We start from the raw sequence: 22,935 nt of genomic DNA, 5'->3' as shown, positions 1-22,935 counted from the left end.
TCCCCTCGCTCTTCCTTTATTTAAAAAAAAATTTAAAAAAAAAGATCGTCCAATTTAAAAAATTGCTGCGCCGTACTGGAACGATTCTTATCTTCGAAGCAACCAAGTTACGTGTGGCTCAACCGCAGCCAGAAATCGCTACATTATATCGAAATGATTTCTATCTCTGAGGAATACACGGCCAAAAATACAAGACAGATCTTCCCTACGTGATCTGAAAAGTAATTTTCATTTTAACCGTGCACCTCATACGAGGCCATAAAAGTTTATTCGATGTTGAACGGCTAGAATCTCGAGGACAGGAAAATTAGAACGACATAAACTCTGTCGAACTAAAAGATTCGATATCGTCCTCCTATCGTCTCGAATTTTATCGACGAATAAAGGCTCCGTGACATAAAATTCCTCGCGACTAACTTTTCCTTTCCGACCACTTCGGAGGCCAAGTTTTCATGCCCTTCGAAGCTTCGTTAGGTGTAATACGATAGCCGAGGGCTTAATAAATTCGGGTCATCGTACCGCACGTAATTCGCCTTTATTCTCGGGTATTATCGAGCGGCGGGTCCCCCTTTCGCGTAACTATCCACGACCGTTGTTTGCGTTGGCCGATTCTTTAATGATTCATGCGCGCCGTAATGGCGTCACGGTGCGTTCGGTAAACGGTAGGTCGATATGGATATTACGCTTCCGGTTCCGATCCGAGTCAAACTTTAACGCGCGATATAATCGCCGGCCGAAAGTAAACTAGGGCAACGAACGAAGAATTCCGAATCTTGCACGAAACTGTAATTATACGCGAGGCTTCTTCATTTACGAGAGCTGATTATGAAATACTCAGGTGTGTGTGTGTGTGTGTGTGTGTGTGTGTGTGTGTACACACAACTATTAACTAGCCTGTCTAAAAAAACAAAAGAAGTTCTTGCTCTACGCTATTTTCGTTGGAATGCATGGTTCGCAAAATATTTATAAGGATTTAATTTTATTGTACTCCATGTAACCGTAACTTACAAATATATTTATTACAGACTCGCAGAGTTGCATTATCCGTCTCTAACAAGATTCACATGAAAAACGTTCAAACGTTTTCTTTTTTTTTCAAAATTTTTCAGTAAATACCTTATTTCCCACTACGTTTCTTTATGATGGGCTTGAAAGAAAAATAGTACAAATAGTCTGCGGCGGTAGAAAAGAAGGCTTTAAACGATAACACGCTTTTGCACACGATTCTATCCTCTATATTATGTTCATGCACGAGAATCTCGTGTCGCTACTTGCTCCATTTTGCAACGCGATATCAACTTGCGGTTTGCCGAAGGTACTCGATGCAGAAGGGGACAGGCAGAGTGGAAACTAGGCCGATAATGTCGAGAGAGACGATGGGAGCATCGGAATTGCATAAAGAGACAAGCGTCATCATTGTCAAGACTATTCCTGAAGGTCTTTCCAAGTTCTTTTACCATCTCTCACCCCGTGCAAAATATTACACAAAGAAACGTTTATGAGAAGACGTGATTAAGAGTGCACAGTGATTAAGAGAAATGTCGCTCGTTGATCGGGGGAGGGGGTGACTAACAATATCGATGCGTCTAGTGGAAACATCGGCGGCGGAGAGGACGGCCGCCTAAGTAGAATGCACCTGAGGCAGATGCAGGCAAATAACGAGGCGAAACTCGGTATCTTGTAATTCCTGGCTTAAAAGCATCCTTATACCTAGGCGAATTCCTCGAAGCAACACGAGGTCAAACTGGTGTTACGGATCGATACCATCGAGAGGGGAAAGAGCGCGCTGGGGCCAATGAAGATCACGTGGAAGACGACGATGATAATAATAATGACGATGACGACGACGATGATGATAATTAGGATAATAAGAAGGATAATGATGGCCGTGATATTCGCGATTTTAATATTAATAACATCAGCAGAAGGGGAATGACGACGAGACGAAGATTGAGATATATATATGTGGAAAAGCGAGAGAGCGAGAGAGAGAGAGAGACGCGAGAAATATAGCTCGCTAATGAAGGTACGTGTTAAACAAGTGCAGATATCTGCTCATACGGGCGTCACACACGCCACTATAATTGCATTAATAAGCAAGCGTGCATCTAACAACGCTCTTCCGCGAATTGACCTCACCGCTGTATCAAGAATGGGGAACGTACATACGCGGAGGAAAGATGGAACACGAGGCCGAGGTGCAAAGTTAGCGCAATAGTTTAATTAGCGCGAGATACGCTGACGAACGTCTGTTGATTTTGCCATGTTACACCGAGAGATCGTTGTCCGTCCGTGTAATCGTAACCGTTAACCGTTAATTCCTGCGCGATTGTCTTTCACGCAAGTACGAAGCCAGATTACTGATTCTACAAGCGGTAATATTAGACCGCAAACTCGAATGAATAAGATTATTATCGAGCGAAAGATATGTAATTACGCGAAATTTGACATTTAAAAGTACGCGAGATTTAAGACATAATTTCGTATTCTCTCGACAACATCGCACCGATCCCAAAGATTCTTAATTCTTTTATGTTTCATTTCATGCGATTACGTGGCTGTTTTCGTCGAACAATGTCTCGGTCTCCGAAATAGAATACATTATCGGCGGAAAGCCGGCCTAACAAACTAGAAAGTGGAAAATGAGGGTTTACAAAGGTAAGGCGCACGCAACCGGCGATCAGGAACAACCGTAACGATCGACTTCCGCGGAGTCTTGTGATTCTAGAAAACGACCGATCGAGGAATGTCGAAAGGAAGTCGAGAGAGAGAGAGAGAGAGAGGGGGGGGGGAGAAAAAAAGAGATCTGTAGCTAATAAACGGCACTGTCGTCATTACGAGCACGCACAACGCACGCGCGGGATAATAGTCGCAATAATAATCGGGGCATGGCCCTAACGACGTCATAATTACCAGCGCGACTAATTCTAATTGTCTTTACATGGCGACGGGTCTGCAACACTTTCGTAATTATGATAGATGGCGACCAAGCGGGGTCTTTCGGTAAGTGTATGCACGCGTCGCACTATTGTGCTCCAGGAAACCTTTCGCGAAGGGAAAATCCGTCCGATGATGGGGGGGTGACGATGACAAATGGCCGATTTCACCGCCTGAACAAGTACCGGGGAACCCGTGATATCTGCGCGAGGCTCTCGTCGTAAAATAACTCTCTTCAACGAGAGCAAGTATGAAATTGTCCGTCCCTTCTCCCTCATTGTGAACCGTTCAAGTATTTTTCTTCCTCATCGAGTATTTTATAGAGGACACCAATGTTCGCTTTGACACTTGCACATCTTCTTTTCCACGCTCATATGTGGAGTATTAATTCCCGACAATTCCGTCGTTTAATAAATGCGCACAAGTTTTCTCTCGAGTTTACTTGGTGTTTCCGAAATTTGTGCCAAACGCAAAGATCGAGTTATCATCAACGACGTTAAAGGCTAGACCTGCGACGATCGTAATGCGATTTAGCGGATGATACGTTTAGTTTAATATAGAGCGGGGATTGCGAGAGGAGACGTAGTGGAGGGAGTTAAAACAATATCGCTTTGAGTTACGCGCACGGTAGGTTGCAATCAAAACGTACTAACTCCATTATCCATCGGGAACTAAGTTAAACCATACGCCGGAGATAAACCGATACATTAACCAGGCGAATACTCGCCCGTGCGCACTTAAGGTAAGCTGTAGGAACAGAATCGGCGGGATCTGATTCGTCGGGGATGATGATTCGGCGATTAATTTAGATCCGCGTTTCGCTCATCGGCATCGTCGGTCGTCTGTTCCATTCTGATATGTTTCAATTATTGATTCGAGCATTCCTCGAAAGCTCTCTCGCGACTAACGAGCTCTATCGCGTATCAAAGGCTCGCAGGTTAGGTTTGATATTGTGTGCGCATTGTAATTTCGCATTATAAAGATGTTAATCGCAACGATCGTAGTGCCATGCCGAAATACGCTAATATCTCGCGGGAAATTGGCAGATGCAAATTATAAAAATAAGAAGGATTACGTTTCTGTTATATAATGATTGACAAAAAATATACAAACATCCACGTATACATATATCGAACAATAAAATAATAAAATTAATGTGTTGCACACTGATTTCAAGTTTCTTTTTTTCTTGTGTACGAATAGCCGAAGAAGAAGCTGAGTGCTACGAAACGTTGTCCCAATGAATGCGGGCAACAACAACCAGTAGAGCAAATATTAATTTATAATCATAATATTGAGTGCGCTACGAAAGTTCTAAGAGCTGGAGAGGCTAACACGCGCGTGTATATATATATATATACATATACACATACATATATATATATAATATCGCCTTTTTTTCTAGTGCGGCATCTGCTCCTGCGAATTAAGCAAGAGACCAATATTTCCCGTCTCCGGCACCTGCTGCGCGGCAAAAAGCAAGTCTGGCTAACGCCGGGAGTGCTCGTTTAGAGTTAATTAAAGGTTTAATCATTTTCCGTTCGCCCAAGAAAAATCATCGCGGCACCTGACAAAACCGCGCGTCACCGGCTCGACCTTAGCCTCGCGTTTGACACGCGAATATCTGTGAAAGCGGATAGTCCGGCCGCCGAGTGAAGGGAGGAACGGCAGTAGTGCAAACAAAATACAAACCGCGTGCCCGCACGTATACGACAGAAAAAGCGTTTGGTTTGAACTGTCAGAGGATTTCATGCGTAAAAACAGCTGGGGAAATGATTAATCGTTTCGTACGGAAAGCTACTGTATACTAAGTACGTAAATAAATTTTACGTCGAGAGCTATTTGTATTAACGGTAATTCAACTCTTCTGTATGCAAGATAAAAGTTAGACGCGCTCTTGCCGAAGGAGGGAAGATGCTTCGGAAAATATATTTAAAAAAAAAAAGATAACATTCTTTTTAGTTTACCGTGAGTCTCCTTTGCGATGGCAGATGGATTAGCGTACCGTCCGCTTTAAAACTTATTTACGTGAAGTTTCCGGCGTTAATTCCACCGTGCGTTCACCGCGCAACACGAGCCCGGAGAGCAGGAACTTATGTCTACTCGTGTTTCAATTTGCGTTATTCAGATTCCACGAGTCGCCGCGAGATAGTCTCGAATGTCCTACTGAGTGCGTGCATGCGAGAGGGAGAAATAGCAGGACGGCAACTCCGGCGACGCGTCAACGCCTCCAGTGAGCAATCTGCGACCTTTTACGGTATACTTTTACGACCGCTTCGCGCGGTGATGTGACGCTCGCCAAAGGCATCGTAGTGCCCTAAGTTCGTTATGGCGTTTACACGTCTATCGGGAGCGTTCTGCAAAACCTACGAACGAAATCTTAATTTTTCAACGCATGCTCTCGGACATTCGCCATCTGGTCACAGCTATCTCGGGAGACGTTAATAAGGACGTTTCTGAAATATGATATCAATTTTTTACCATTATATATTTTTATACATTATTATATTTTAAATTGTTTTATATTAGCGTGTATTCTATATTCTTCGTTATAAATTGTTATTTTTATTTTGTAAGGTAAAAAAGCGTCAAGAATTTAAAAGAATCCTACGGCGTTGCTTAATTAATTATACTTCTTTCTTGAAGAGTTTTATTTTTAAACGTCACAATTTGCTTTGAAATTCCAATGATTTATGATACATCTATAAGTGCGTTTTCATGAGTAATTTAAACTGTTAGAAGAAAAGTGCACCAGGGCACAAGTGAAGGGAGAGATTTTATCGGATCGCAGTAAATCGAACAACGCGGGTGATCTGAAACTAACGCCTGGCACTACGTTCGAGATGCATTCCTCGGGCGCGATACGGACGCGCAAAAGGCACGTTACGGGGAAGAAACGCGAACGTGTGTGCTCGCACGCCGGCTGTTTCGCGCGCGGTACGCAGGAATGCGACGAGAACGACGAATGCGAAAGCTACACAATATCGGCTTTACGAGACTCCGGCAGCTTTATTGCCTTTCCGTAAGCATCAACCCTTGCCGCCCGGCATTACTGCCGCGATCAGTTGCCAGTCGCGTATTTTCATGAGTAGCACAACACGATCACGACTTTATGCAGAGTTGCAGTTCTCGCTGCATCGATAAATTCTATTCTCTCACTTCGTATTCAGTAAAAATTTGCACGTAAAATCTTATTATAAGTGCACAGCAATATCGGTAAAAAAAAAAGATTACGCGTCGTTTCTAAAACTACAAATAATGTGACTCGTGCATGGGAAATAAGGTTAACTCTAAAACTATGAGAGAAAGAGAGTTTGTATATTCGTATAATTACAAGCAAATTCCAATATAAAGATCGTCGCTTTTGTACCTTTCTTCCTCCGTTCCAGCACAAATTATCATTAACAGCACGGAATACCGTTGCGTTTACCGGGGTAGGGTCCAGAAAAACACCAAAGTAAGAAAAGCGAGAGAGAGAGAGAGAGAGAAGCGGAGGAAATACCTCGGTGTATTGCGCTGTAACGAATCTCGTCCGCGATGCGACACGATTTGAGCTGACGCAGCGGAGATTATCATCGCGGCGCGGCGTCACGTTATCTCTTGCGCGCGAAAATAAATTCTCCGGAGAATAACGCCTATCTTATCACCTCGGGATGATCCCTGCAGTCGATCGGAGATAGAGTGCAGCGCCACTTTCTTTCTACCTCCCACAGATATCATATGTATATATCTAATTTCACGCCCCGCCGAAAGCTATCATTTGTTCCAGATCGCTCGCAGATCCAAAAATTTCTATTCTCCTTTTCTATAGATATCACTTACGATCGGGAATTTTAGAAATGTATCAAAAATTGAATTGCTCTCTTTTTTTTACATTTGTATTTTTACATTTGTATTTTTAAATCGCGGATAATACAATGCGATTTTAAAAAACGAGCAATTATAAAGACCCGTAAAATGCAGATGAATACAAATCTTTCATTTTATATGTTTAAAACGTTTATACATCGCGTATTTATTTCCGAAACAAGAGCGTGCGTCGATCATAGGTTAAACTTCTGTTGATATCGATCGCGAATTTATTCCCTCTTCCGCTAACAGTCCGAGATTACGGGTTCGAAAATTCCTCGAGCGTTGTCCAATCGGAGCGATTTCTGTCTCGAGAATTCAGGACGCGCTCTCCTGTCCGGAGATGCTGTCCGATGATTTCGCAGTTGTAGGTACAACCGACACCGCTTTCCTTCTATCGCGATCCTCGCACTACTCATTTATAATAGACTCAACAAATCAGACCCTGTCGCGGAAGTCCCCATTAGAAGTTCAATCGCAGAAGAAACGGAGAAAAGTAGGATTCAACTTGTATGTCTGTTATCGGACGTTTGAACATAATTAATGAGCTAAACAATACAAGCTAATTAATGAATATGTACTACCGTTTGATGAAATCAGAATAATGACTTAATTTCAAGAAAATAAATGGAATACGAACACACAATGCATATGCAAAGTTCTCAAGTTTTAATGGCAAATTAATTAAAAATTAAAATTTAATTAAAATTTAAATTATTAAAATTGCTGAAAATGTCAGCGTCTTTCAAATATCAAACTAATTAAAATCTGGGCAATTTTAATCAAAATTATTCGAACTCCCCTCTCTGTCCCCGTGATATATTTAGGGAGAAAATACTTCTTAGACACTTTCTTAGTATATATGGCGCAATTATCTGTCAAGCGCGCCAATTTGTTACCATTAATTAAGGAAATAGCTTACTTTGAATCGTTTTAGAATCAAAGTTATGCGAATCAATGCAGAGAGCCGAGACACGCGCGAGAGGTTCGACTCGTAAAATCTCAGCCGGCCTACGCACGAGTTACGTAATTCGCGCGAGTTGACGTAATTGCGCGGAATGCGTATATCTCCGTAATGAGATCACCTTGCAGAGCGACGACGGCTGCCGGTCGCGCACCGCTTGCACCGCAAACGCAATGGCATCTACACGCCTGAGGTAATCGACCGGCTGTGCGTGTTACGCAATTCTTAACTGGGTTCCAAGAGACTCCGATTCCACGTAGCCGCGATGTCGCGAGAGGTAAATGAACGTTCTCCCCCAGGGTCACTCCCGACAGCGGATAAGGCAAACCGTAGCCAAACAAAAAAAAAAAAAATTCGCCATTATTGTAAATCCGTAATTGACGTTTTATTCACAGCACGGTATAATTAAGATCTACGTTTTAATTAAAGCGTAGGTTTTAATTATATAGCGTACCCCACTTTCTTCCAGAACTCGTGAAATTAGTCTTGAAATTTGGAAGGAATTGAGAGAGAGAGAGAGAGAGAGAGAGAGAGAGAGAGAGAGAGAGAGAGAGAGAGAATACTAAAATTAAATTTAATCTTTCCAACTTGAAGATTAGTTTTCTCAAAAAAGAAAATAAACTCCACACAGGACTATTCGTTTATAATTCCTATTTCATACATCGATCCGTTTAACATTTCGAGAAATCATCGATATAAAAGCGGAAGAAGAGAAAAGGCAAGAATTCGTGGGGATTATCCGAAGACATATCTGTCGAAAAAGCGGAAGAGAGAGACCCGTGTCAAAATATCCGTTTTTGCTCGCGATGCCGACTGCCTCAGAACATTCGACGTCGTCTGACTGATATTCCAGGATGCGCCAACTGAAATATTCTCTTCGAAAGATACTCTTTATCCTTGCCTCAAACAAGTGCTTCGGGTTACGTCTCTCCACGAGTTTGTCGAAAAGCTACGATCGATGATGCTTTTGCTATGTAAGTCTATTCAACACTCTTTTAGCTACTTCCTGCACTATAAGTACTACGCTTTATATTAGATTTCCACCTCACTCAATCGTACGCAGAAGCTGCTATATCACTTCTAAAGCTGCTAATATTTTTCTGTTATTTTACGACATCTTCGGTCAGGAAATAATAAAAGAAATTCGTAGGAAATCCTAACCATAGATAAAATCGAGGGCAAATCCTCGCGCGCGGATAACAGATCCTTGGCTACCTTTTCTCGTCTACTTTACGAGTAAATACTCTCCTGAAAACACTGGCAAAGTGCAGCTCTTCGTAAATATGTCCTCTTACCACGACTTTACGTAACACTGCCTAATTTAAGGTGGCTGAGTCAAGCACAAAGTTTAAAAACGGTAAAAAGAGATCCTCATAGACACTTTATACGAAAAAGTATTCGCAATATACTAACAAGATTAATTCAAAAGTTTCTTTTAAAAGTTCTAAGTTTCATATAAATTAAGAATTCGTTAAGAGACTAATACGATTATCAAATTAATTCAAATATAACTGCAAATTATACATACATATAAAAAAATATATTACAAAATTTTCTGCCCATAATTATTTATTTAATAAAAATGCACGGCGAGAATAAACTTATTCAACGTTATCGATACAACATTTCAATCTCTTTCTAAAATCTAGAAAAAAAATTTTCACTAATTTAATTGTGTCAAAATTAATATATTGTTACGAACTAATTTTCACGCACGTTTTTCTCAACAAAGTTACTACATAAAATCTTTGTCGTAATAAACAATCATTATAAGTTATGAAAAATTAAATCTAGCTATTATGGAGAATAACTTTAATTTGAAAAATGGAAAAATAATACAATCAGAAAAACAAAGATTATAAAAAAAGGTAAATAATGTGGATGGTAAAAAATGTTATGCAATTTCTTATGCAAATAAAATTTGATATTTTGTGCGTAAAAATAGACTAATTACAGTTGTTAATCAAAAGAAAGAGAAATGAAAACACAAGATAATCATAAACAAATTGCGATGTACATATATATATATATATACCAATCTATTCGCAAGAGTAAATACAGAAACAAGAGATAAAAAAGCAACAAGATGGAAGAGAAACATCGAGAGACATCCAAGTCGAAGAAACGAGAAAGGACAAATCGGACTCGGTCGTGCTTCCGCCGAGTTCCAAGTTGATGACAAGATCGGAATGATGGGCATACAATGCCGCGGAAAGGCTGCTTTTCCTGTAGAAGATGAATTCCTGATTGCGAGGGCACGCGTTGGCCCAAATACGATGTCAAGACGGCAATCGATAAGCCGTTGCAGAAACCAAATTGACGTAACATCGCTAAACCTATCGGACTCCGTGAGCGGATGTTTCGATTACTGATTACTGATTGGAGATAACTCATAAAAGCGAAATAGTATTTTTAAATTTAGCTAGTTTTACGGGGAAAAAAAACATAATGTTTAACGTGCAGCATATGACAACAAAAATTAAGTATACAGACAATTTTCAAAGCTGTTTGTGCACCAACAAACATTTGAGTTTGCATAATACAAACAATATCGTTTGTCGTTCCTACTAAAAAATATTCGCGCGATGCAGGAGAACAGCTTGGTATTTTAAGGATTAGAGAAAAGTCGTATATCGCGTGAATGTCGTCATCCGGCGTCGAAGCCTCCCAGGAATACGAGAACGGCGGCGGCACAATGGACGCGCGGTCGCCTTCAGTTTGGTCCACTTTCGGGGAGAAAAAAGAAAGCGGGAAACAAGTGAGGAGCGCAACGTCCGTAATGGCGAAAGGGGAGAAGGGAGAGAGAGAGAGAGAGAGAGAGAGAGAGAGAGAGAGAGAGAGAGAGAGAGAGAGAGAGAGAGAGAAAGAGGAGACGAAGAACAGCAAGAGGAGAGCGGAAGAGGAACAGGGCGGTGGTGGTGCGACGAGGGAGCGAGCCGACGCGAGGGGTGCGGGAGAGAGAGAGGTGTCTTGAGGCCGACGCCCAGATCGATGCTCTCGTCTGAGGTTCCTGTAGGCGGAGGCTGTGCAGAATTCCCGGCCGTGGAGAGAAGGACCCCCGTGTTCTTCTCGCCGCGTGCCAACCTCTTCTCCTCCTCTTCCTCTTCTTCTTCTCCCGCTTCTTCCTCCCCGTTTGTTCCGGCATAGAATGAGGGAGAGAATTCCGAGAGTCCGCCGCCTGTACGAAACAACGGCTGCCTCTTCCGCCAGAGTTTCAACCGGCTTTCGACGGGATCAAGTTCACTTCCGGTCCGATCGCCGCGCGAGAGAAAATACGACGGTCGGTCGGTAGCGACAGGACGACGACATCGTGATGCGGAAATACATACGCGGACTGTCACGTACAAACCGACCCCTCTGCCAGATGCGGCGAAGCCCGCCATTGTATACGCGGCACCGGAACATACTTTGCTCGCGATCAAAGACCAGGTATATTCCGTGTCAACGTTCGTAATAAACGATTTTTAATACTTAAAATTTCCCATCTCTCTCCAATAAATATGTCGTTTTGCCCTACAATATCGGCATTATCTCTGCGAAAGAATTGAAAGCAAAGCGAAAGGTATATATAACTCGGACTATCTACTTCTACTACAAGGGTTCTCTAAGCTGCCACTTTTTTTTCGTCGAAATTTACGCCGTACGAGATACATCGAAGCAACGACATGTCGCGAGACAGGCGGGCAGAGAACAAGACAGGAGGAGAGAAGGTCCACTCGAAGCCTTCGCGCACGCTAAACGATTCATCGCCATTCATGCGCGTGCTAGGAGGGCCCCATTGTGCGATATTACGGCCCTCGAGGGAGAAGACTTGCCTAGCTTAAAGACGTATGTGACAAATGCCTTTATTCGCTTTCCCTACTGCACATCGACGACGACATGCATATCACGTGGACAATATTTGAACGTGCGATAACGTTAAATGATCGGAGAACGTCGATGCTTCACCGCTCGCAGCAGAAGAAGCTAATCCGTTCACGTTTTCAAAGTAAATTCAAATAGCTTCTTTATCATGACGGGATGTGAGAGGCTATTAAGCAACGATTGATTTTTAGTACGTATCTTACATTATATTATCTATCCCTTATTATATATGAACTGAATTATTCATGTATCGGACAGAAAAAAAAATATATAAATATCTGTAGTTATTTAAATGAGTACTTGTGTTGGAGGTGAAATTTGAAAGAAAAATCACGGCGGGACTCGACTGTGACTGAAAGAATGCGGATGGTACTTTAATCGCGCGCGAGAAGTGAGTAATGGCATCTTCATGAAGGATTACGAGATTAAACGATTCCTAGAAGAATACGTTTAAAGACACAGATATTTCGAATAGAAACAGGCATATTTCTCTTTCTTTCGCATTAGCGCCGGTTGTCGGCAGTGATCAACGGGTCATATCCGGTGACTGTTAAAAAGCTTCATTTTTCAAACAAGCTTATATCTCCGCTCTCTTAATTACACACCGAGGTTTTACAATCCTCTCTCCATCTCGCGAATAAAACGCACGTGATTAATGACACAAGCGTGTCACAGCATAGTTCCATAACGTAACAGTTAATCAGACTCAAAATGACAGTCGACTCAGACTATGGACGCGTTTATCAGGTCCGGCGTAACAACGAAATTAATTAAAAGTATCGACAAGACGACTTACGAGGCTCCATATCATCCTGAACGCAACCTTGATTACGCTATCGGATATCTGACGACGAATGGAGAATTGACCAAACTTACCTGTAAAAAATAAGAGATACTTTATTAATAAAATTCTAAAAAATTGCACAGATATGGAAAAAGTGAAGGTTCAGAAAAAGAGAGAACGAAAGATTGGCCATAAAGATATGTAAATGATATTGATAACGGTGGGCGAATGGTATTGACGTTAAAAATTTATTTTCTAGAAGAAACTAGGATAACTGACGACCGTTTAACTTTTTGCACAGCCCCCCCCCCCCTCGCCGATGTTCTAGAGGGGGAAGGAAGGGCTGAATATTCGATATTTAAAGTAACGTACATGTGTACAATAAAACGTTGATTCGCGCCATCGGTGCACGTTCACGGCGGCGTGCACGCACAATGTAATTCACCGAGCGTGGTCGGTTTACGTAACGCGCTCAGTGAATGAATCAGAGGTTACGTTAGTTCACTTTATCTATAGCTCGCAACTCTTCCCTCCCTCCTACCCCTACCCCCGCGTTATTTTTTTTCCCCCGATTCAGTTTTTCATTCAGAGGTGCAGTTCTCGCGCGCGAGCAGGCGCCAGCCAGCGGAGCTCTCGTGTCGCGTGTTCAAGGAGCGGACCTAAAGCACATCCTTGACACGATAGCGATATTGTGTGGTTTTTTTTTACACAAGCTAATCGTAACCTACACGAGACTTCAGATAACTTACTAATCAGAACCGGAAACATGATTTTAATTTATCCCGCAAAATTGTTGAAAAATCACAATCAGTGACAGCTGATAATTCCTCGAGTTTCGAAGTGCATCTTCTATGAAAAGAATATAAATAAGTTGTTAAAAAATACGATGAGATACACGATGAGATACACGTTGTAATCGTGTAACATAAATATGCGAAGATGAAATGTTTTTCATTGAAATACTTCTTTTCAACTAATAAGAGTCTTTCAATAGTTTAAGTCATTTTCTTACTTTCGTAAGAATTTTATAGATTAAAAAAAAAAGAAGAAATGTTTATGTACATAAAATTCTCTTGAATCCGATTGCGATGGATTATCTTCACGTTTTGTGAATCATAACGTTTGTTGAAGTAGCCGACAGAACGTGCCAGGTCTTTAACCACCCGAAGCGTTTTGCCGCTACGGTCCTGGATGTCGATGGCAGTTGTAGCCTTGACTAGAGTCCAGAGAGTGGAGGAACCGAGCCGAGCGAGTGGACGGACGGGCAGGTCGGCATCGTTCGCCGCCGCCTCGTCGTCGTCGCGAGTTGCACGCTGCGTGTCTATGTTTAGACGAACCAGTACGTCACATCCGGTAGCCCGTGGCCCCGCTCGCTCTCTCGCGTTCTCTCGCCTCGCCGCGCCTCGTCCCCCGCGCGGCGCGACTCGCCGCGTTAAGATATCCGACAGCCTCTCGCGAGCGACGCGAACTGAATCGAATCCGAACGTGACCCACGTTGAATTATGACAGCGACCTTCGGGCAAGTCGCAGTCAGCCGCCGCTGCTCTCCCGCGCCGGCACCAAGGCTGACCGAATTGTGACACGGTCACGGAGACTTCCTGTTTGGTACCGCAGATCGCCGTCTGTCCCGCAAGAGAATTCGAATACATTTTGCGAAACAACCGCCGAGAGTATGCAGCAACAAGGCGTTCGGTACGAATGATGTCACGTAAAAAAGTGTGCCGAATCGATAAGCGGCAGAAAAGCCCGAAACGTGCGATTCGTTTTCAGATTTTGTTAACTCGCTCATTTTTTGACAACATTGTTCAAAAGAGATATTACAGGACGTTTACTTAAATCTTATAAAAGAATTTCTTAAGAATTTCCAAATTTTCTTCAAAATTTCAGATATAAGATTAGAAAATATTTTTATCCGGTTTTAAATAAATTTATTTTATTTGCTTTTTAATCAAATTATAAAGAAACCTGAATATTAAAAATAGTTCGAAAAAAGTACCGCAATACACGTATCTAGAGCATCGGAAGTACATAAATCGAAAAGTGATTAATATTGAACGCATAACATCAATTTGGAATGACGTATTGTCTTCTGCTGTCAATAATTTCTTTATAAAAATTTGCGAGTCGTATTTTTGTGAGAATAATGTACGTCATGTATGTCATTTTTATCGTCAATCAATTTTGCATTATTAAAAAAACAATTTGTCGGAAAAAGAAATAGAATTCAAATTTAAAAATAAAATTCCAAAGATCCCCGATACCAATAAAATCCCATGGAAATCCATGATTTTCAAGAACAAAATTCTCTGTCCTAAATTTTCTCAGTAATAAAAACACTCTGCATTGCATAATTTAAAGCAGAGTTGAAGTAGTCGGAGCGACGTAGTAAACGGCGAAACGTTTGTTCATGAGGCGCGGCCGGGTCGATTACAATCATCGGCGAACGAAGATTGCGGCCGTAGGTCACTCCCGTACGCTCGCGACAATTCAGTCGCGGGCATCGCCATTAATTCCGAATCCAATTAAAAAGATGGCGATCCAATTAAAACGTCAGCGGCGCGCGCGCGCGCGTCACCGACGTTGGGTGCGCAGTAAAGTTTTCATTAACGAGAAAGTGCCCTGGCGCTCAGCGTATCGCACTCGACCCAGCTCGGTCTGAATCGTTCGGCTCACGTTAAGACCTTACGCGATTGCTACGGCTTCATACGGCCGACGTTGGCTCGCTTTACCGCACTCATCTCGATCCTGTTAACATAATACTCGTTTGCGCGCACCGTAAGGCGCCGCGCCGGTTTGCGTAATATCACGCTCGTCCGAAATACCAGAAAACGTAAACAACAATAAATACAGACTGGCTCACACGTATGCGGCATCATTGTATGCGATTAAGTAACTTGAATCCAAACATACGTGTCTTATAATTTCGCAACTTCCACCCAAGAACCCCCGTCATTCTCATTTTCCATTAAGCCGAACGCGCATTAGGATGAGCGCGAACGCAAACGCAAATAAGCAATTTGCTTTGTGCCTTGCCATTCGTACTAATTGAAACGAGATGTGGTGATTCGCCGTTCGCTCGCATCAATTTGCATCCGTGCTTCATTGAGATTCAGGCGATTAAGATAAGTTAAACGAGTCTCTTTCTATTCATTTTAGGGATCCCTACGAAACGCTGACATTTTGTTTTATCGCGTAGCTGCGCGCAAATATGAATCAACCTCTACACGCGTTCCCGCTGTCGCGTCGCACTCCGTTCGTCTCCGCCGCGCCGTCGCGAGAAAGGCCGGCCGGTGCGCACGCATGTGTACGAGTAGTACACCTCGAGTGCGCGCCGTGCGTGTCGCGTGTAAAGTCGAGATACGACGTACTACGCCGTACTACGTCGTTCTTGCCAAGTGGGCAGGGACGGATCGGCCGCCGGCGCGGCGTCAGAGCGGCTGACCCTTGACTTCTCGCGAGTAGTACAAGTCGATCCAATAGATTTTACCTGAGCTCGATTTCCATCTGGTTTCTAAATGTCGCAACATCGCGGTAATTCGTAGCAGCCGACCGTCGACTATCCCCGATATTAATCCCAGCGAGCTTCCGGAATGGTACTGATGAACTTATGAAGCTGTGCCAATTCAGATCCGACCGAGATATAGATAGTAAAATCAAGGCGGAGAGAGAGGAAGCCTGAATTGCAAAAGCAACTTTTTTGCCAAATTGAATTTCGCCTTAATATCTTACACCCTCCCCTCTCCCCTTATGAAACTTTTTATCGAGTTTGCATTTTTCTTTATTCAATTTTTATATTACAAGGCCAAGTGACAACGTTTGTGCGCTCTGTAATTCTAAATTCTGAAATCTAAATTCACCTAACTGTTCAGATAAGATAGCACTCAAGAATACAATTAGGCGGCTTTGATTACAATTTTATCTTCCCTCCCTCGCTCGTAAACTCCACAATAAAAAAAAAAAAAAAAAATCGAATGCAATTGCTCCTGGCCACGATGTCGCAGCGGCGGCGGCGCCGTCCCTGAAGGCGACGCCGTGCGCGTACGTTGCACCCGTATGAATGCTCGGGCGATTCTCGAGGCACCGCCGCTGCCGACTGCATTCACGTGCACGCGAATTACGACACGAGAAGCACGCTTCGCCTCGGGGTAATACGACGAACGACGAAGGCAGTAGGTTACTTGCGTCCGGTGAAATAACAATGAAAGAAAACGGAGGAAACGCCTCCTCGACGCACAGTATCCCACGTGTTGATAAAAAAAAAAAGGGAAAGAAAAGAATAGGGAGAATTTTAGGTACGAGCGACCGGTACTGGCAAAGAGAGAGAAAGGGAGGATACAAAATTAATCGAATCGGGAGAGCGCGCTCTCCGCGTTTACGGAATTAAATTAAAGTCGAGTTATAAAGTTTCTCCAATTATGAGTGTTTAAAAATTAGTAACGTGACGCGGGTAACGTAACCGCGCGGAAAAAAAAAGTAGCAATGTGTGCCCGTTGTCGTAATTAAAACGATGTAATTGCGAGATCTAAAGCCGAGGCAAGTAGAATAAATTGTACGAGATTAAAATTGGAATGTCGAGCTCAATGGGGAAACAGAGTGGTCTCGGCAAGATCCATACTTTATGCTACAAGTTGCTAACACTTCCCCCCGCCGCAGGCTTACATCGCCGGTAGACAGAGCCTTTCCACTTGAGCGGGCATGACTCACAGGGCCGATTAATATACCTCGGACGATTTTTCGTCTCCCGTATAGCGCAATACGTTGTTTTGATAACGCGTAACGAGGGTCTACGATCCGCAGTGGTCCAATTCGGTAGCGCTCGAACGACGCTGAGGAACCTCTCCAAGAAACAGAAGCGAATCATCCTTCCGCCGTAAGCTGGTAAGCAAGGAAGCGGGTCATTGAACGAATGGAAAACGCATACATGAACCACCTCGCACGTAGGTCGCAAGATGACAACAATGACGAGGAGGACGACGACGATGAGGATCGATCGATCGCCAAGTTTCCACGCTCGGTGCCTACGCGATGGATCGATCCACCGCCGCGCACCGTCCCACGTACTTTCTTGCGGCTTTACAATGTTGCACGCCGCCGCGGCGACGTTCCGCCTTCGCAGGCGAACCGTGAAACAAAGGAAGTCGAAGTCTCGTAGTCAGGGCGACAAGTATAGGCCTACCGGGCGTACACACGGAACACGGCTGTTTACGGCCGCGTCCTGCGCACGAAAGTAAAGAGGGATCCGTGCACACACGCCAACGCGTGCGGAACGAAAGCCCCCCCTTTTTTCCCCGTCGAACATTGTAGCGAAAAACTGCATAGGAGAGCATTTACGCTACGCCGTCTCTCGCTCTCCCTCTTTCTCTTTCTCACCGGGCGAAAACGCCCCGCGCGACCGCGACCATCGCGCATATTGCGGTTGACGCGCAATTCGCGTAAAATATTTTTAAGCCTTTCACGTACGCGCCTGGACACGTGCGCAACAATATGAAACGTATTTATAGTGCATTTATAAATAACGTGGGTATAACTACGCGTAATGTGTTCATGTGAAATTTGCTGCATTTATAAAATATTGCAGTAATCATAGGTATAGAATTATTACGTGACGTAGCTGTATACACGCTTACGGAATAAGCCTCGTATACGTCGGGGCGGCATTTTTAATTCATGTATACCGCTTATATCACTGCGTATTAACCTTTGAATTCACACTGAACGTCATACAAAATCATACGTTACACATTGAGTGATTATAGAGTTAGGAAAAACTTTTTCTCTCACCTCCTTTCACGAGCCGTTAAGTTAATTAATTAGTTAATTTTTTTTTCGCTTAAAACTGTTAGGGGAAGTCCTGGATCCTCTCGATGAAAATAAAAAAATAAAAAAAAACCTCGCGTTTTCCGTGGCAAACAGTGAAAAACGACGTATAAGTAGGTTATTGATTTTCGCGGACTATAATACCCTCGCGTTCAGCTTTTTTTCCGCAAATCGTGCGACGTGGGGGAAAGGAAAGGGGATTAATTCCACAAGCACGACGCGCTCCGGCGACGGAAGGATTACAACGTAATCGAATAACTCGGCCTGTTATTAAGCCGCTATGTGTGCAAAATGCACGCGGCGTGCAAGCGCGCGTCCCCGACGTACCCTGCGTAAAACGCGGGCGCGCGCACAAACGAACGCGGGACAAAAAGTTCATCCGTCGACATCGCCGCGATATAGAGGTCTGGTTCAGTGAAGCGTGCATCTATTAAAATACAGACGAGCTGGCTGCAACGATGGGTCTCTTCCGGGCCTGCGTGCCAAAAATAAACCGCGGCTAATATGAAAGTTCCAGCGACGGGCTGGGAATTAACGAGCAACTTTCATCGATACCGTAAAAGCGAACGGGGAGAAAAAAGGGAATTCGTAAGCCTCACCGAGGCGTAATAGTTGGTATAATTATTAGTAATGTGAACTATATAACTAAACTCATAGAAACGATCTTGCGCGGGTGATAAAAAAAAATACTGCCACACGAGTTATAATAATAGCTATCCAATATACTAATGAAGTAACTTACTTCACGCGCCTCTTTTATCACTCTCATCTCGCACTTTTATTTCATATACATATACATATATAGTATATAAAATATCTTTTGTTTATCGCTCACTAATGCGCGCCGGGCACATTGAATGTAATTGCTTTCGACGAGAATTAACACGGCCGTCGTATCACGAGCCGCGCGATCTCGAAATAAACGGATTTCGTTTCCACATCGATTCTAATCGGGTTTCCTAAATTAACGTCGGCATAATTTCGAGGGCCTCCGCCATCTCGTATCCGAGATGGATAAAGTATATGTCAACGGCAGATCCCTGACGCTTACATTCGAGGCCTCACGAAATTAATCGCGAACGATCGAGTGTGACGACCGGGCAGGCAGGCCGCGGCGGCTCCTGCGTATAGTCAATTGGTCAGATATGTCAACGACAGGTGGTCCTCATTTATACTCGAGATCTCGCGAAATAGGTCGCAAATACGGCCGTACATCGAACAGTGAGAAATGCGCGCGCGTGCGGCGTCGGCGACACGATTCGCGTTACCGATTACCTGCCGACGTCAAGACCAGAGCGAGATATCGAGAATCGATACAACCGGGCGTATAATGCTTACTCTTCTATTTCGCGCCGATGGCAGCTGCCCGCGCTTCTATCACAATGTTGTAGACCTCGTGGACGAGGCATAAGTAGAATGGACGCTTTTAAAAGACCCGCGCGTCTTATGGAGTTGATAAGAAGAACGGGAGATTTCGCGTCCTCGAAGGATTTATCGAAATGTCAAAGAGGTTTCGTGTGTTCCGGAAACGTTTTTGCTATAAAAAAAAAGTCGTGAATTTTATTTCGCACGCGAAAACACTCAGGCGTAACACCGCACACGAAGATAAAATGCTTCAAGAAAACGTATAATATCGGGTTATTCTTGGAATCACGTGTCAACGAGAAACTAATTTTTTAAGATTTTTATCCATAAAACATTATTTTGAAAAAATGTTTTATCTAGACAATGATATATAGTAAATACATGTCAATTATTAATGTTAATATCAAGGCGAGGATCTGGCTTTTTAACTTATAAATGCATTTAATAGTTCGGAGTACGCAGTTTGAGACGAGGTTTAATTCGACAAAGTGGAATGAGCGTACAAACGTCAACCGAAATTTCGCGGTGGAAAAACCTCTGGGGCACCGATTCTGCGCGCTTTTTCTCTAGGCGATTGCCGGGATGGTCTGACAGAGTGCGAGAGACGACGACGAATAGTTCGTAACTCTCGTCATGAATCGCGCGCGCGCGCGCGCTCGGTCGGTCGGTCGGTTGGTTGGTTGGGTAAGTTGGTTGGCTGGCTGGCTGGCTGGTTGGTTGGTTGATACGTGGTGGGGCAAGGTGTAGGTCTCGTGACGTAGTAGTACGTATTTCTACTACGTTGTAACCTCCGCACGCCCAGGCAGTCCTCTGTCCCCGCAGCCAACCCTCCACGAATCGGACACGTTCCTTCCAACCCTCTCGGCGCTGTGTAACCGGGATATGAGCAACCACCCCTTTATCAGTCCCCAGCCGACCAGCCATCCAGCCATCCAGCCATCCATCCAGCCAGCCAGCCAGCCAGCTAACCAGACTGCCAGCCAGCCAGCCAGCCAGCCGCCACCTACTCCGCCTACTCTTCTTTCTCCTCCACGTTGCACGTCGTAGCCATGGCAATATTGATCGACCAGGCAGGCAGGCAGGCAAGCAGGCAAGCAGGCAGGCAGGCAGGCAGGTAGGTAGGCAAGCAGGCTGGCTGGCTGGTGGCTGGCTGGCATACTCGCTGTGCGCTTCCTACGACGTCCAACGTGCTTGCGAAGCTTGCCGGCCCGCCACGCCGGCCGGCACTCGCCCACCCCGGCATCCTTCCTTCGATCGCGTGCGGATTGTACCACCGCGCCACCATCACGTAGCAGGAAACTGCGAAACTCTCGACAGACTCTGACGGAGAGAGTTTCGCGGATCTCGACGACTCGCGAAACTCGAGCTCGCGGAAATTGAGCCAATAATATTATAATATTCTTCAAAACATTAATGGGTAAATCTGCATGTCTCGTGTATATATATTCATATAATAATAAAATCAATTGTAACATTAGAATAAAACTCAATAATTTTCCAACGTTACAAATATCATCGTTGCATAATTTTGTTGAATAACAATTTTAGTTCAACATTTTTACTTGATAATAATTTTTAAGTTATCAGAAATACATCTATGTTTTCTGTATTAAAAATATGATATTTTGCAAATTGACAATTTCCCCTCTAGAATATTCTATCTTTTATATTTACTTTAGAATGATTGAAATGTTTTCATACATCACATCTCTCTCCAAAATTAAATTTATAGAGATACGATAAAAAATACACGTTGTACCGAATGACGTGAAAAATATGACTCCCCATCTATCTTTCGTAAATTTATCAAGCTACAGTTTCCCTCATCTGTCAAATCGCGCTTAGATTTGCTTTGGCGTCGACCAATTAATGTTACAAAGGAAAGAAATTCCATTTAAAGAGCAACTGAAGCGAAACCGTGGCCGGCGGACGAAACTCTTTCCGATAGCCGGTAGGATTTGGCGATCGGAATTTCTTTAACGGTCCCTCGCCGCCATCGCGAGACCGATCGAACAAACCCGAAAGATCCAATTATACCCATCGAGTCGGACGGAGATTACAGGCTGGCTGGCTTGCGCCCGCTGACTCTGCCTGGCCGGTTAACTGGCTGGAAAAAAAATTCTTTTTTTCCTTTTTGGAGCACGATGGACCGCAGGTGTGTGCGTTGTGCCGGCACGAGGCCGGTTCAAAAGATCTGACCCGGCCGAGTGGCCGAGATCCATTCTAGGAGCTGACCGAATGCCGGCCTGGCCAAGATGATTCTCGACTTTGAAAACCCCGAACGATAGCGCGCGCCCGGATCGAACGTGACCCGACGACCTCTTCGGTGTCACAAACCGGAGTATCGGGAAAAGAGCGAGAGAGAAACGGCAAGCGGAAAAGAGAGAAAAAGAGCGGGGTCACGGTGCAAAATTAGACGTGTTAAATAATAATATCCGTGGCAGATAGTACGCTACGTAGCTCGTACTGCAGCTCGTACGACATCCATGAATGTTTCTGTCACACGGAACATCGAGCATTGGTAGATTGCCGTATCTCTCTGTGCTCGATACGGAATTAGATTTACTGAATCGTAACGTCGAGATATATTCCGCGCGCGCGTCACGCGCATCAGCTTTTACTATTCGCCATCGGAAAATTTGCGAGGCGCGGCAATATTATACCGCGCTGTTTATTTTCCGCTTCGGCTCTCCGAACGATTCCTTCCCTCTCAGAAGGAAGGTGTGAAAAAGTAATAGGGTATAAATAAGCGGAGCTCGTGACTCGAAATAAGCTTGAAATGAAAACCCGTGCAAACGCGAGTACTTATTGTCGCGTATACATTATACATACATTTTACGTCTGCTGATTTACGATAATGGCTTCATCGACCTCGAAATAAATATTCTATTTGACGTTCCATATTTTAAATCGAAATGTCACGAACGATTACAGTCGCTCTCACGACGAGCACGACCGGCGACGTGTTAAGCCTGTAATTTCATCGACCCCCTTCAAACGTCTAATTTTGCGGTTCGTCCAAGTTTTCGCCGAAGAGAGGTACGTTGTAATTGGGTCTCGACCTACCACAGATATTGCACACAGAGATGCAGTTAAACAGGGGCTCAATCGAGGTCCTTAACCCCATACCGGACGAGTTCCAACGACCAGATGAGCGTCGGCAAGATCGAACAAAGAGAACTTTAGCCTCTAGTACGCTCCTGTCTCTCACTTTCGTCAAGTTTATAGAGTAAAATTTGCAATCTTATACCCACTCATTGTCACGTCTTGACTTTTCAATCGTCCCTCAATAATTGTATTTTCAGATACAAATCTTTATTATAAAATACAAAAGTGTAACCTAATGAATAATCGA

At 43.8% G+C, this 22,935-nt stretch overlaps 1 protein-coding gene across 4 annotated transcripts in view; it reads right to left on the bottom strand.

Annotated features, from left to right (window-relative positions):
- LOC105829406 (helix-loop-helix protein 11) overlaps positions 1-22,935 on the bottom strand; it is a 143,078-nt gene that overhangs the window by 64,194 nt on the left and 55,949 nt on the right. For 2 of the 4 annotated variants that reach the window (XM_036293044.1, XM_036293043.1), the window contains exon 2: positions 12,411-12,490. The exons of the other annotated variants lie outside the window; for them this stretch is intronic. In XM_036293044.1, the coding sequence (XP_036148937.1) occupies positions 12,411-12,425 (15 nt within the window). In that variant the 5' untranslated portion in view covers positions 12,426-12,490. The remainder of the gene's footprint in view (positions 1-12,410; positions 12,491-22,935) is intronic. 4 annotated transcript variants of the gene reach the window in all.

Source organism: Monomorium pharaonis, chromosome 10 (assembly GCF_013373865.1).
Source record: "Monomorium pharaonis isolate MP-MQ-018 chromosome 10, ASM1337386v2, whole genome shotgun sequence".
Taxonomy (NCBI): Eukaryota; Metazoa; Arthropoda; class Insecta; order Hymenoptera; family Formicidae; genus Monomorium; species Monomorium pharaonis.
The sequence above is the reverse complement of the archived record's forward strand: the minus strand, read 5'-3'. Positions and strand labels throughout refer to the sequence as shown.